The sequence below is a fragment of the Harmonia axyridis genome, chromosome X, assembly GCF_914767665.1.
Source record: "Harmonia axyridis chromosome X, icHarAxyr1.1, whole genome shotgun sequence".
In the NCBI taxonomy this organism is placed as follows: Eukaryota; Metazoa; Arthropoda; class Insecta; order Coleoptera; family Coccinellidae; genus Harmonia; species Harmonia axyridis.
The window spans coordinates 28,449,528-28,465,666 of record NC_059508.1 but is presented as its reverse complement, the minus strand read 5'-3'; the positions used below and the strand labels follow the sequence as shown (position 1 = coordinate 28,465,666).

The window sequence follows — 16,139 nt, the reverse complement described above, 5'->3', positions numbered from 1 at the left end:
AGCTCCGTAGAAAAGAGCCGGGTCGACTCACGACCAAGGCTCTCCTAGGTTGTTGTCAAAACCATCCTGACAATCCTTGTTGTCCACAGTATTACCTCCTTCTGAGCTGTGCTGATCAACTCAAGGTCTAGATCAAGGAGTTTTATATTGTCTGGAAGGTGACTTTCCACCAATCCAATATATATATAATTACATAATACGACCCCATTCTGATCATACGACATATTTTCGAATCTTCATTTATTACTTTATATTTCATGATAGGATATTGTTAACTCATCAATCTCAAACACGGGATAATGTGGGTGGAATGAATGCCTATTGTAACTATAATACATCCTTTGTTCTTACAATGTAATTTTGCTATTTTAGCTATTCTTTGTGTGACGCTTAGGATCACGCCACATTTTGCATTAGAGATAAGTAATGTTATAAATTCTCAGATGCATTGTTTTTTAGTCAGTCATAACGGATAAGTCAATAATAGATCAGTCAATAATAGATCAGTTCATGACAGATAGTTTTGGTTGTACCTTTCGTCTTTTTCTTGTAAATAAAGTTTTTTTAAAAACAAGGTTTTCCATCTCAAAAACATAATTGGCGACGAGGATGGGATGTTAACATTTTTTCGATATTGAAATATTTTGAATAATAAAATATTTTCAATACGGTTTCTTCCTTATCGAGTTCGATCGGAAAAGTGCGACGTAACTCATCGAAAACCGAAATTCCAAAAAAGTGCCGGTCGTGAAAGTACGTAAAAACTTTCAAGACTTTCAGTTTCAACTGTTAAGGTGACAAGCAACCCTGAGAAGGAAACCACCCAGAAGCCCTGATCTTTGGAGTAGCGCCCAAGACGACTTCACTACAAGGAATACGAAACAAAAAAGGTTAGCAATCCTACCCGTTATTGACTCCCAGTTTACCCTATTCTGGACAAAAAATAGTCACCCTTTTTCCCAAAATTTTGAGTGTAAAACTTGTAGAACAGTTTTTCCTAGGTTTCTTTAAAAAACCGACATAAGAGTTTTTTCTAGGTTACTCATTTAAAAAACCGATTACCAATTTTAATTCAAGATTACTTCAATAAAACATTTTAAAGGCCGTAAAGCGCAAACAGTAAAAATGGCATTAGAAAATATAAACTTAACATTACCGGAAAAGTTCAGGATGCTTTTGCCAAGATTTTCAGGAGTGGAGAATGAATTAAATTCTTTTATAAAAAGTACAGAAGAATATTTAAGGATGTTCACAAATGAACAAAATATAGTAAAAAGTTATTGTTCATCAGTTGTTAAAAGTAAATTAGTAGGAAGAGCGTTAGCTGAGGAAGCAACTTCCGATATTCCTGATGATTGGAATTCTCTAAAGAGATTCTTACAGATTAAATTTGGGGATCAAATTAATTTAGATGTATTGATACACAAATTACAATTTTTGAATAAATCACATAATGAAGATATAATAGATTTTATTGATAAGATAATTTCCTTAAAGATAAGAATAAATTATAGAATTGACGCGGATCCCATGCCAGATCCAGAAAAACAATTATATAAAACTAATATTTTAAAGATTTGTAAAACAGTTCTTATATCAAATGCCCCAATAGAATTGAGGACTTATTTAATAACAAATAATGCTTTGAATTTTGACGGAACAGTAAATGCAGTTAAAGATTATATATCGAATTTAGCTCAATATGATTTACTCGATAAAAGCAGAAGACAAAAATTTCAAACACGCCCTGAAAAAAATAATTTCAGAAATAATCCCAATACGAGAACAAATAATTATAGATCAAATTATATTCCTAATAATTATCATTTTAGATCGAATAATAATTATAATTCGAATTCAAATTCAAATTTCCCCTCACAACCTATTCAGTTTAATCAAAGACCTGTGAATAGATACTATCCCTCAAACAAACAAGTTTTTGGACATACTAATACTAATACTAATGTTTTCAAACCAAATCCCAACCAAAGAATTAATACACCACCAGAAAAAATGTCAGTACAAACAAGAGTTTACCCCCAAAAACGTCCAAATTATTCGACGCAATTCCCAACGAATCCCCAAAAGAAATTTTTTAATGAACGCGTTTCTAATGAACCACATTTTACTTTTGAAGAATTAACTCAAATAGGATCAAATCCTAATAATGAATCCTTTGATAGATTTAATTATAATAATCATGATAGAGATTCTCATTCGAAACCTTCGACTTCCAAACAAAATTTTCAAGACCCTACTTTAGAAAACGAATTGACATAAATCATACGCTAGATAATACTAATCAGCTACCATTTATTGAATTTAAAAACCCTAGATGTAAGTTATTAATTGATAGTGGTTGCTCAGTTTGTTTAATTGATCCTAAATTTGCATATAATTATTTCCCTGAGAATATTTTCAAAGAATCGACTACATTAACTGCTTGCATGAGACAAGAAACGTCGAATGAAAAAGTATCGTTACCATTGTTTTCTGAATTTAGAATAAACGACTTTCATCCTTTCATTCTTTATAAATTTCATAAGAATTATGACGGACTTATAGGAGCAGATTTCTTAAATAAGTATGGATTAATGTTAGATTTCAAAAATCAAATTTTAAAAAATGAATTTTGTCAAGTTCCTTTTGAATATCAACAAGTTTGTCAAAATCCTATCAAAATACCAGTGGACCTTAGCCATATGGAATCCAAAATAAGTAATCAATTAATGAAAATTTTACAAACTAACAAAGATGCAATTCAATTGCCGGGTCAACCCTTGAATTTTTCTAATAAAATTAAACATAGAATTCGAACGATAGATGAAGTTCCCGTTCATTGTAAAATTTATCGATACCCAGAAGTACATAGAGAGGAAATTAAGAAACAGATCGATGAGATGTTAGAAAAGAAAATTATTAGACCTAGTATTTCACCATGGTCCTTTCCTGTTGTTGTAGTTCCAAAGAAACAAGATTTATCACAAAAACAAAAATGGCGTATAGCAATTGATTACAGAAAATTAAATGAAAAAACTATTGATGATAAATACCCTTTACCGCAAATCGATGCAATTTTAGATAAGTTAGGAAAAAAGAAATATTTTACAACGCTCGATTTAGCGTCAGGTTTTCATCAAATTGAATTAGATAGTGACTCTATAGAAAAGACCGCCTTTACAATTGAAAATGGTCATTATGAATTTTTGCGAATGCCATTCGGATTAAAAAATGCCCCTGCTTCTTTTCAAAGATTAATGAATATAGTATTGAGAAATTATATTGGAAAAAATTGTTATGTTTATATGGATGATGTTGTTATTTTCTCAGATTCAATAGAACAACACTTAGCAGACATCCATAATATTCTTGAAGTATTTAAAGAAGATAATTTGAAAATACAATTGGACAAATGTCATTTTTTCAAAACTGAAATAGAATTTCTAGGTCATATTATAACTCCAGAAGGAATTAAACCTAACCCTAATAAATTAACTGCTGTGAATAAATTCCCAATTCCAAAAACTCAAAAAGAAATCAAATCATTTCTTGGTTTAGTCGGATATTATAGGAAATTTATACCTAACTTTGCAAAAATTACCAAACCCCTTACAAATTGCTTGAAGAAAAATTCTAAAATCAATATAAATGATCCAAAATATGTTGAAGCCTTTGAAGTACGTAAACAAAATTTATTAAACCATCCTATATTGCGATATCCTGATTTCAAAGAACCCTTTGTTTTAACTACAGATGCATCCGGATATGCAGTAGGTTCAGTATTATCTCAAGGTCAACCGCCCAATGATCTTCCGATTGCTTTCGCGAGTAGAACTTTAAATGAAGCTGAATCTCGATACAGTGTGATCGAAAAAGAATTATTATCGATTGTATGGTCGTGTAAACATTTCAGGCCATATTTATACGGAAGAAAATTTACAATTTATACAGATCATAAACCTTTAATTTGGCTATTTTCTCTAAAAGAACCTAATTCGAGACTAATGAGATGGCGAATAAAACTCGAAGAATTTGATTATGAAATAAAATATAGAAAAGGCTCGCAGAACAATGCAGATGCATTAAGTAGAATAGTTATGGAAGATGACCTAACTTACGAAAATTTTATAAAGGCGCAAGAAAATAACGATATAAAAGATTCACCGAACATTAAAGAAAAGGAAGGAAATTTATTCAATTCTCAAAAGAATTTTGCATTAGCACATTGTGTTTCACAGGATTTCCATATGAATAAAGGAATAGCTTCAAGTTTCAAAAATAAATATGGCGAAATTGAAAATTTAAAATCTCAAAATAAATCTATAGGCGAAGTTGCCGCGATCCGAAAAAATAATCGGAATATTTACTATTTAATCACAAAAGAATTTTATTATGATAAACCTAAGTATGAAGATGTATTTCAAGCGATTTTGAATCTCGAAAGATTATGTAAACAAAATAATGAAAAATGTTTAGCATTACCGCGCATTGCCAGCGGCTTGGACCGATTAAAATGGTCAACGATATTCAATATGATAAAGTATATTTTTTTCAATTCAAATATGAGAGTGATTGTATATTATTTACCCAGAGAAGATAATAATGAAATAAATCAAATTGAAACATTGAATTCCCAAATGAATGATTTTAATGGTATTGAAGATGATTTAGTTTCAGTGATTAATCAAGTTACTGACGAAGAACTTGATGAATGCTTAGAATTATTAAATGCGAGTGAATACGAAAATAATGATAATGATGAATTTACTAATGAAATTGAAGATGATATAATTGACTTCGAAACTCAAAATGTTATTATTCATGACGATATAACTATTCATAGCAATATTGAAAATCCAATTTTCGAAATACCTTATACAGAAAGAAGTATTAACTCATCTAATTAACAAATAATATTCAAAACTGCATCAAATTATAATGTTATAAAAATTAAACTATTCGGAGAAAAACTCAGATTTATTGTTTCCATAAATTCAATTGAAAACGATTTATATAAATTTATTAAAGAATATGTTAGACCAAAGAGTTCCTATACATTATATTTTAAGTCACCAGAATTAGAAAAACCACTTATACGAATTTTGCAGGAGAAATTCGATTACAAGAGTTTTGATTTAAAAATTTCAAGAATTCTGTTAGAAGATGTCGAAGACATAGATGAAAGACAGCTTAGAATTTGTCAATATCATGAAACCAAAACAATACATCGAGGATTAAGAGAAAATCTTATTAGTTTGAAAAGAAAATTTTATTGGCCGAATATGAATAAAGATGTTCAGAATTATATAAATTCTTGTGAATATTGCCAGAAAAGTAAATACGAAAGAACACCAATTCAATTACAATATAAAACTAATCCTGTTGGTTCTAAACCCTTTTCTCATCTTTATTGTGATACAATACGATTTGGTCAAACATATTGTTTAAGTATAATAGATTCATTTTCTAGATTGGGACAATGTTATCCCTTACTTCAAAAGAACGGATTAGAAATTGTAGATAAATTAATAATTTATTTCAGCCATTATGGTATACCTAATAGAATAACATGTGATAACGGTATTGAATTTAAAAATAATGTTGTACAAGATCTATGTAAAGTGCATAAAATCGAAATTCATTACATTACAAATTATAACCCGAATTCGAATGCATTAGTGGAACGATTTCATTCAACACTTATTGAACAATTGAGAACTATTGACGGTAAAAACAGTACTTTTCAAAATAAATTAGCTCAAGCGTTATTAAGTTATAATAATTCAAATCACTCAAGTTTAGAAATGACCCCCATGCAAATTATTAAGGCAGACTTAAATTACTCATTACCTATTGAACGTACGCATAACGAACAAGTTCAAAATTATGTAGAAAATTATATTGAAAATTTGAATGACATCACGAAACATTTAGAAAAACGACAAGAGAAAAATTTGGCCCGTTTAGAAAAAACAAATAAGAAAAGATCTGCTGATCACCCCTTAAATGAAAATCCAACGTATATTAAAAATCCTAAAACAAGAAAACTCGACCCAGCGTTCAAAAGAATCGATGCAAGTGAAATTGATTCACATCGTATAAAAGATAATAAGAATAAACATATTTATCATAAGAAAATTATGAAGCAACGAAAGAAGTAACTTTCAAATTTTATTTTCAGATTCAACATGGATCACCATTCATTTACATTGATAATTATAATTTTAATGATAAAAGTAACGAAGATAATTAATTCACTAGAAATGATTCCAATTGAAAATAATGTATTGCCCATTCAATTAGGAAAAGCTTACATAACAAAAAAGAATTTACAACTAATTTATCATATTGATTTAAATAAAATAGAAAATGTAATATTGGCATATCAGAAAGAAATAGATAAATTTAAGAAGGAACCATTAGGTTTTTCGCAGACTGCAAACTATAGATATTTGCAAGAGTCTAATAAAATAAATATTGAATCGTTCGAAGAAATAGTTAATGACAAAATACGGACTAAGAGAGGATTGATTAATTTGGGAGGCAAAATCTCAAAAATACTCTTTGGAACCTTAGATTCTGACGATGAAGAATTATACAGAAATTATTTTAATAGTATAAAGAAAAATGAGGAAACCCTCATAAGGAATCAAAAGAAGATCGCTACTGTAGTTAATGACTTGAAAAACAAATATATTGATAAATTTCAGAAAATGCATGATAATCTTGAATTATTAAAAATTGTACCAGCACTCGAAGAAGTTCAGCAAATGCATCTTATGACTTTTGAACTCAAAGACATTAAAAAATTAAATTCGACTAGAGATCATACAACACGTTAACACGTATGTAAAAGTGGCTCCTCAAAATACAAGATTTTTCTGTACGAATATTTGTTTCTAGTGTTTCTACTATTAGTTTTCTTGTGTACTAATATTATACATTCAAGGTAGGAAATTTCCACTTGAAAAGCCCTTTACCTGTGGTTTATTTTTTTTTATTTTCTTTTGTTTTGCTTTGGAATTTCATCTTTGTTTACATTAGTACGCACTTCGGTTGCGTCGATCACCCCTCCATTCCCACCTGTCCTGTGCGTTGTACGTTGATTGCCGCTATCTGACAGTCTGACTTGTTTCAGTATTTCATATATCTTTGATTGCGACGTGTGGCGTTTGAATGCAGGATCCTTTCCGCGTGGTTCCGTGATTTTATGATTCCAATCACTGTACTGCAGATTGCATCCTTCCACCAATTCTTGTTCCTTACCTTTGTTGCTTACCTTCTCTCTTCCGTGGCCTACCCTGTCTGTATTTAAGCCTCTCTTATCGGCCCAAAAGAGTGAAAGTCTGTGATTTCCTATTCTATTCCTGTTACAAAAATCTGCCCTTTATACTTTGTTCACAACAATTTTCCTCCTGTTATCACTAATATATCAGATACCAAACAGCCAAAAAACTAAATTAGCCTGCTGAATCCTGGCTCCACCAGTGAATCCCGAGGTACGACAGCACATCTACAATTGGTCACGAATTCCTTCTCGATCCAGTCTTCAACACCTTGGCATTCAAGTGAAAGTTTGTAATTTTATTGTGTTATTTTTTTTTTTCTCCAGATAATCTTTGTTATTTTTCGCTTTTCAAGCACTTTACCTTGTTTTCCTCTTAAAAAAAATATTTTTTCTGTGAGTTTATAGGCATTGCCTAAACTTTAATCGATGTTTAATAATAATAATAATAATAATAAAAACACTTTGGATGAAATTCAAACTGCAATTAGTTTTGCTAGGTTACATTTGTTGCATGAATCCATTTTACCCTATTCAAAGTTCTCAGAAGTAATCAAAAATTCAAGTATCATTCCCTTACATCATATAAAAGACTATTATCAATTATGCCATACTAAGGTAATTTTCAAAAATAAAATTTTACTATTTCTTATATCTATTCCAACCATTTATGAAAAGGGATACGAATTATACAAGTTTTACTTTCTTTCCCAAAATAATGAATCCCTTTCCTTAACCGACTCCTACATGCTCTCACAAGAAGAAGAATTACTATGGAGTACGAGTCAATGTCACCCAGTTGAAGAAGACTTCCTATGCGATCAAGATCTACTATCCAAGCCTCCAGAATGCATCAGAAATTTGTTGAAAAATCACAAAGAAAATTGTTCAAGAATTGTATTAGTCCCACAAGCTAACTTGAAACTTCTAGAAGATGGAAATATCCTCTCAATCAAAAATGAAAAAGTCCAAGAGAAATGCCCACAGCAAACAAAACATTATTTCATACCCCCAACGGCAATCCTTCGTTCAAGATGTGTTGTAGGGAACACACAAAAGGAAATTTTTCCCATTTCTACGATTATGGAAGAAAAATACATTGTCCTGCCCAAGATGGCTCATCCAATGAAGAACCAGCCCAGTTCGAACTTCAAGAAAGAAGACATCCCTGACATCCAGTTGGAAGACCTAGAAGAATGGCACATCCAACCAGGATATTCATTAATTTTTATTCTTATGTTTATAATAATATTGATTTTGATATTTTTTCTTATTTTTAAATATTTAAAAAATAATAGACTTGCTAAAGTCACACCTATTAAAGGTGATAACTTTAACTTAGGTGGGGAGGAATTACAGGATTCCATCCCGTTCTGATCAATTGACGTAATATTGTATTGTTCATTTAGATTCACATATCAGTGTGCTGCATTTTGCTTACACCAGCATAATGCAGGTGGTTCGACGCGTGGCGTCAATTAAGATAAGAAAGTATAATGTTATAAATAGGAGACAATATGTTATTGTCAGTCAGTCAGATAGATAATCAGCTTTAGAATCATCTTAGATTTATCCTATTGTTCATTTCCATATTTCCTTGTAAATAAATTCGTTTTTAAAAACGTGGTTTTCTCAACGAAAAACATAATTATATATATATATATATATATATATATATATATATATATATATATATATATATATATATATATATATATATATATATATATATATATTAATATATGTATATATATATATTTTTTTTTTTGAAATATTTGTTTTAGAGTTGTAAGATGGTTGTAAAAAACTGACCAATAAACTCTTATATTATTATTATTATATGCAGTGTAAATAGGCTGAAGGACCTCAGGTCGATGGCCATCAATAAACTTTTCTCTCTCTTTCTCTCTGCCACCTCAATAAATCAAATGTGACATAATCTGAAACTATAACTTATGTGATTTAGTCTTTACTTTTCTGTGATATTTTTGGTAATAAATTTACAAGTTAAGTTATTTTTGTACTACTATTGTTCGTGTATTGTTGAGTTAATACTATTTTGTTGGTTATTTTGTTATAGGCTAAATCTAGTCATACTGTAGGCCCGGGTGCCAGTTTTTCGTAACTGTTTTGGGGTCAGCAATAAAGATTGTTCTTATTATTATTATATTATTATTATATTCAAAAATGGCGCCGGACGATACAGACGTATCCGATCGAGAGTTAGATGAAGTGAACAAAGTAAAGTAAATGCCAACGAAAAAGTGTTCTAGTGTTGTGAGCCAAAGAAAGCAGTAAATTTTTTACCTAATGATGAAAATAAAATATTAAAAACTGAAATCCATTACTTATAGATGCTTCTTGAAGAAGTTCATAATAAAAATAAAGTTCTTCAATTAAATAACGAATTACTTATCAATAAATTAAACGACAGCAAATCAAAAAAACACAAATCATATGAAACTGATAAAGTTCTGATGTCATTCAACAATGGGCGTGATAAAAAGGGAATTCCCAACAATAAAAATAAAGATGAGCATAATACAATAACAGCCAGTAATCATGTGGAGAATAAACAGATAACTCCCCGCATTGAAGTAAATAGTGTTGTTGATACTGTAACTAGTGATCTCAGAGTTTCTGGAAATGCAGTTAATGCTCGGTTTAGACGTTCAGCAAGTAGCAATCATGACAGTAACAGATCAGACTTGTGGGTTGAACTTGAATCTGCCCAGCGGAAGAAAATGAATGAGATTATAAATCTGGGTACTGAAAACAAGAATCCTGAAACAAAAATTTTAGATGATACATGGACTAGAGTAGTAAAGAAAAAACCTATCAAACGGAATACAGTTTTATGCACTGGATCAAAAGAAGTTAATTCTGACAGTAAGATAAAGGGTGCTTTGAAGAGGAAATGGTTGTATGTAGGTAGAGTATGTGGACAGGAAGTCTCAGAGAAGGATATGAATGAATTCTTGAAAAGTTCAACGCACTGACAACTTTGAGATAAAAAAAAACTGCCAACTAAGGGTGTAAATTCGGCGTTCAGTGTTGGTGTTCTTTCTGATCAACTATTCACGAAGTTATCAAGTCCCGAATATTGGCCGGAGGGAGTTCTCTTGAGGGAGTTTAAATTCCGGATTTTTTTTCGATCAAACAGTAACAGCTATAGGTAAAAGGAAACCAGGCAGCAGTCTCCATGCCTTGTGCTTCCTGCACCAAAATCTGCAGTCCATAGGATCAGCGTTTAACAAACTTCAGTATATCGTTGACAAGCATAGAGTTGACTTTCTTGCGGTCACTGAGCATTGAAAAAGCAATGAGGAGCTACAACATTATAGGTTACAAGGTTACAATCTTGCATCGTATTTTTACCGAAATGAAGGTGAGCATGGAGGTAGTGCTCTCTATCTCAAGGACAACATCATTTTCAAAACAAGAACAGACATCAATAACTTCAGTGTCCCATTTGCCTTTGAATGTTGCGCAGCACAAAGAAGCCAAAAAAATAAAAATATAATTTTAATTTGTGTGTATAGACCTAACTCTACCTCAGATAATTTCGACATTTTTCTAGAGAAATTGTCATATATATTACTCCATTGTGTAAATGAAAAGGCTGATATGCTGATATCATCCTAGCAGGTGACTTCAACATTGATTTATTGTCAAAAACTCTAAAAGCAAGGACATTTATTTCAACAATCAGTAGCTTTGGCCTCATGATAACAATAAAAGAACCAACCAGAATCTGTAAAACTACTTCTACTTGTTTAGACAACATTATAACTAACATCGAAGGATTTTCTTCAGTTACAGAGGAACACATTTCAGACCATTCAGCTCAGAAATTCATGTTCTCTCTTAAAGAATATCAAACTGAAAGGGTAGAAAGAAATCAGATACAGGATATAAGCCAGAGAACCATAAGTAAATTCAAAGAGTCGTTAGCTAATGTAAATTGGTCCAATGTGTGTGACGGTTCAGATGGTTTAGACTCTGAATGGAATTCATTTTTTGCTGAATTTGAAAAGATATTCAACGCAAGTTTTCCCATGAAAACTGTGTGTGCTCAAAGAACTGGTAAGTTTTTACCTACTACTCAAAGTATTCAAACGATGAAAAATGTATTGGATTACCTCTTTATCCTGTCAACTAGAACTGATGAATATAAATCGGAGTACAGGAAAGCAAAAATTAAGTATGACGCCATGATAACTGCGGAAAGACAAAAACATTTCAGAGAAACTATTCAAAATTCCACAAATAAGTCGAAAACAGTATGGAATATAGTGAATAATACATTGGGAAAACAGAAGAATCAAGTGAACAAAATTAAAAACGCTTCTGACCCTCAGAAACTTACAGAGGAATTCAACAATTTTTTTTTTAACACTCCTACCCAAAAGAGTGGCAATTCAAGCACGGTCAATTTGAATGCCATCAAAACAAATGAAAAATCGTTTTATATGTTTGAAATAGCTGAATCAGAGATTATAAAGGTTGTCAAAAAAATGAAAAATGTCAAGTCTACAGGTTGGGATGGCATTCCAATAAAAATAATAAGGGAGAGCATCGATTCAATCGCAAAACCTATGGCACAGATCATGAACAGATCTTTCATTGAGGGGATATTTCCTGAGACCCTAAAAATTGCTGTAATAAAACCTTTACACAAAAGTGGGGACTACAGCGACCCAAATAGTTATCGTCCGATTAGTCTTCTCACGTCTGTTGCAAAGATTTTTGAGAAAATTTTAGCTAAGAGATTGCTGTGTTTTTTTCGGAAATTTGGGATATTGTCCAACTGCCAGCATGGATACATACAGGGAAGAAGCACTGAGACGGCTATATTCGAGTTGTACCCATCAATACTGTCGGCGTTGGAGAGGAGGGAACTGCCACTGGGCATTTTTCTAGATCTATCCAAGGCATTTGACTGTGTGGAAATAGACATTTTGTTGAAAAAACTCGAAAAATACGGAATAAGCGACAAACAATTGAAGTTGCTTGAAAGTTACTTGAAGGAAAGACCTCAATCAGTGGAAATGAATATCAACAACAACAAATATCAATCAACTAAAAGGAAAAATAAAGCAGGTGTACCGCAGGGAAGTATCCTAGGCCCTATTCTCTTCCTGGTATACATAAATGACCTCCCTCTGGTCCTTAGACTAAGGTTACTTAAAAGAGTCTTGGCTGAACTGATTGCCTTTGCGGATGATGCAAATTGTATGCTAACGTCTCCATTCCTGACACTAACAATCGAAGAAGCGAATTCTATACTAGGAAACATAAACAGATGGTGTGAAGAAAATTGCCTCATGATGAATATGAAAAAAACTGAATGTGTAGTTTTCAACTGTGATAGATCTTCAGCAGACATTCCCACCAATATCAACAGGGATATATCAGTGTCCAGCACAGTGAAGTTCCTAGGAATATATCTGGACGAAAATCTCAAGTGGAACACACACATAGAAACTCTGATTAAGCGCCTGAATTCTGTGATATATTAAATGAATGTGTTGAAAACTAAAGTGGATTTGCCAACTCTGAGAATCGTTTATTTTGCAAATTTTCAGTCTTTAATATCATATGGGATAATTTTTTGGGGCAGTGGCTCGGGAATTGAAACTGTGTTTCTGAGGCAAAAATTCAATTTGAGAATCATATTGAAGTTAGGTTTTAGAGAATCATGTAGGGGGCATTTTAAAGAGAACAAATTTTTAACATCATATGGTCTATACATATATAGGTATATAGGTACACATTTTCATGATAGGTCATCCAGAATACTTCCAACAATATTTAAACTGTAACAACACTAGGCGCACAGACACATACTTGTATCCACGTCACTCTTTAACCTTAACAGAGAAGTCGCCCTTGTACATGGGTTTAAGGCTATTTAATGCTCTGCCTCAAAGTTTGAGGGGCACATCCAACTTGAAAGTTTTCAAAAGAACTCTGTATAAAGCAATTGTCGACTGTGAGCCATATTCTATAGGTGAATTTTTTGATTTTTGTAAGAGTGACTAGTCTTGAATTATGTATTTTGTTTTGACGAAACCAACCTTATTGTAATTTCAATAAGTTTTTGATTGAATAAATATATTATTATTATTATAAATCGAATTTTCTAGACTTACCAATTTTAGGGTGTAGACTCCGATTCCAAATATATAAGCAGGATTTTGTAAGATTCAGCATAAGTTTGCTATTCCAATATTTAGAATTCTTCCTTTATTCTTGTTATACGATCTCAAAAAGTAAAGAGGATCATTGAGAATTCAAAACTTTTGCTCCCACCTAACAAATATCCATTGTTCCTAAAAATAATGAATTATAAAAATCTTTCCGATGCTCAATCATTCAATATCAGGAATATTTCTTTATAAAAAAATACCAATACTTTTAGAATCAAATAAAAATGATCAAACCTAGAAACAATCAGACTCTTCTCTCTGAAGGACAAAGAGTTATCAAACTCCGGTCGCCTTTAAATTACAATGAGTTCACTTCACTCAATTCCTCTTATACGTACACAGTTGATTTTAGATTCATTTGAAAGGTATTCGTCCAATAATTAATAATATTGATATTTCATTATATATTTATTTAAATAAGTATATTAACTATTGGTCGTATGGTTGATATTATTAATATATTTAAAAAACCTAAAAAATTAATATGTATTTCATTGAGAAGTATCAATGCCGTTGAAACCAGAAACAGCACAGATAATTACACATGATGGCAGACATTTTGAAATACGAGATAGAATAGATATTAATTTTTTAGGTTTATTGGATATATAATATATTGATATTGTTAAATAAATTAAATATCAACAATCTTACATTTTCTTTGATACCATATTGACATTTTCTTTAAATTGCATTTTCAATTCCAAAATAGTGCATGTTCCCATTACTTAGTTTAACAATTTCTGTGTCGCGGGGTGCCCATGAGTATTCGAAAATCTATAGGTATAAAAGGTAAAACTGGTTTGAGTATATGTAATAATGAAGTTGTAGAATTACGGGTTACATTATATGTATTGACCCATTCCCTTAGTTTATTCTTCAAATCGATAGCAACATCTACAGATTCTTCTAGTTCAATATCACAATCAGAATCAAAATCAGTTTGGTTTGTACTGATCTCCAGTAGGTCAGTATTGCTACTATCAGTGCCAACCCCTCTATTATTATGTGAATCAAATTCAGACCTGATTAATGGGATTTTTAAATTCATATCATTATTGACAGCTAATATTGGACTAGAAGATTCACCTACTCCATTGATTATTTGGTTTTGTAATACTTTGGTTTGGTGTTTTATTCTACGTTGCAACTGCCTTTTTCTCACTAATTTATTTTTTAACATTTCACCTAATGAATGAGTACCTAGAAAGTTACCGCTTTTCGTAAAACCACAAAAAATCTATGATAGAAAAGAGTTCGCCAATGTTTTGTAGATCCTAAAAAAAGTTTATCATTTTCACATGAATAAATAACTAAAATCATCGAATATCTAAAGAATTGAGATGCAATCAATATTTTATGCATCATTTGATGATCAAAATGGAATAAAGAAGTCAAAACAAGGCGGCCTCGATTACTTTCGGAGATAGGCCCAAATAGTATGAAAACTTGGTATTCTAAACCTCAAGATTTTGCCAGAAATCAACATTCAAAATGTCACCTTTTTATCAGCACACTTTACATATACAGTAGATTTTCGTTAACTCGAACCTCTTTAACTCGAAATCCGCGATAACTCGAATTATTTTCAATCCCCTTGGAAAAAACTATCTGAACTTCCATTCATAACTCGAAACGATTTTACGAATATATTTTACCTCTATAAGTCGAAGACGCACTAAATTTACCTTATAACTCTTGCTTAGTTATGTAAAGGTTTTTGGAAATACATTTTTTGTTTCATGTTTTTTATCCCGACTTTCCTAGCCTCCGAGAGACCTCTAGGTAGATTGGAATTTTACGAAAAACTTATTTAGAGTTTTCACTCTCAATTTCTGAAACAAGCTTAAAACATTTGAATAAAACGCTCCTGCGCAATAATTTAATTTTTCAGGAATCAGGATGAAAAAATGTAACCAAAAAAGAAAGGAACACTAAAACACTATGAACTCTTTTGACGTTTTAGAGTCTAAATCAGACTCCTTCATCAGATAAACTCTTAAAATATTCAGAATTTGTCGATTGGCTTTTGTCAACAAAAGGACACGATGATCTACTTCATTGTGAAATTTTCTATTGTCATTTCATTTTTCAGTAAATTCATCGAATATATACGATCTACTCTTATTATAGGGAATAAATATCACTATTCTTTACCTCTACAACCCGAATTACCATTTGGTTTACCTCTATATCTCATAACCTCTGTAAGTCGAATTTAATCAAGAATGACCTGTATAACTCGAACTATGCCTATGTCGAACGATTCGTAACTCGACGAAAAATCTTGGTCTCGTGTTGTTTCGAGTTAACGAAAGTCCACTGTACTTGCTGACCTATTTCACACATTTTCCTTGCTTGTATTTTAATTCAAAACTGGCTCCTTCTTCAGGATAACCTGAATTTCTGTTTGTAAGGCGGATGGAATGCGCATGGAAAAGTAGATCCAAATTGGCGGTTGTGCAATGACGATCGTTTGAAAGACTAATTTTTTTGATACTTTTACCAAAAAAGTTCTTGAAACCACCGCGTTTTGACATCAGATTCGTGTTTAGGAGACAACATACGTAGATATCACCAAATCGCATGATTCAATTCGCGTGGGGAGTTATAACCGATATTTACCGAAACTAGATTTCACA

The 16,139-nt window shown here is 31.5% G+C and overlaps 1 protein-coding gene across 1 annotated transcript; it reads left to right on the top strand.

Annotated features, from left to right (window-relative positions):
- The first annotated feature begins 6,360 nt into the window (after nucleotides 1–6,360).
- Nucleotides 6,361–8,770, top strand: LOC123686689. Its single transcript, XM_045626911.1, has 2 exons — nucleotides 6,361–6,808; nucleotides 7,747–8,770. Exons 1-2 carry the CDS (start codon nucleotides 6,714–6,716, stop codon nucleotides 8,660–8,662), a joined length of 1,011 nt encoding a protein of 336 aa, XP_045482867.1. The 5' UTR covers nucleotides 6,361–6,713; the 3' UTR covers nucleotides 8,663–8,770.
- The last annotated feature ends 7,369 nt before the right edge of the window (nucleotides 8,771–16,139 follow it).

Bases quoted from the DNA above. Each gene is read 5' to 3' on its own strand.
- LOC123686689 (XM_045626911.1), top strand. From the start codon at position 6,714: ATGCATGATAATCTTGAATTATTAAAAATTGTACCAGCACTCGAAGAA. The intron at 6,809-7,746 runs ATTAAATTCGAC...TAATAATAAAAA, and splicing joins GAACTCAAAGACATTAAAAA to CACTTTGGATGAAATTCAAA.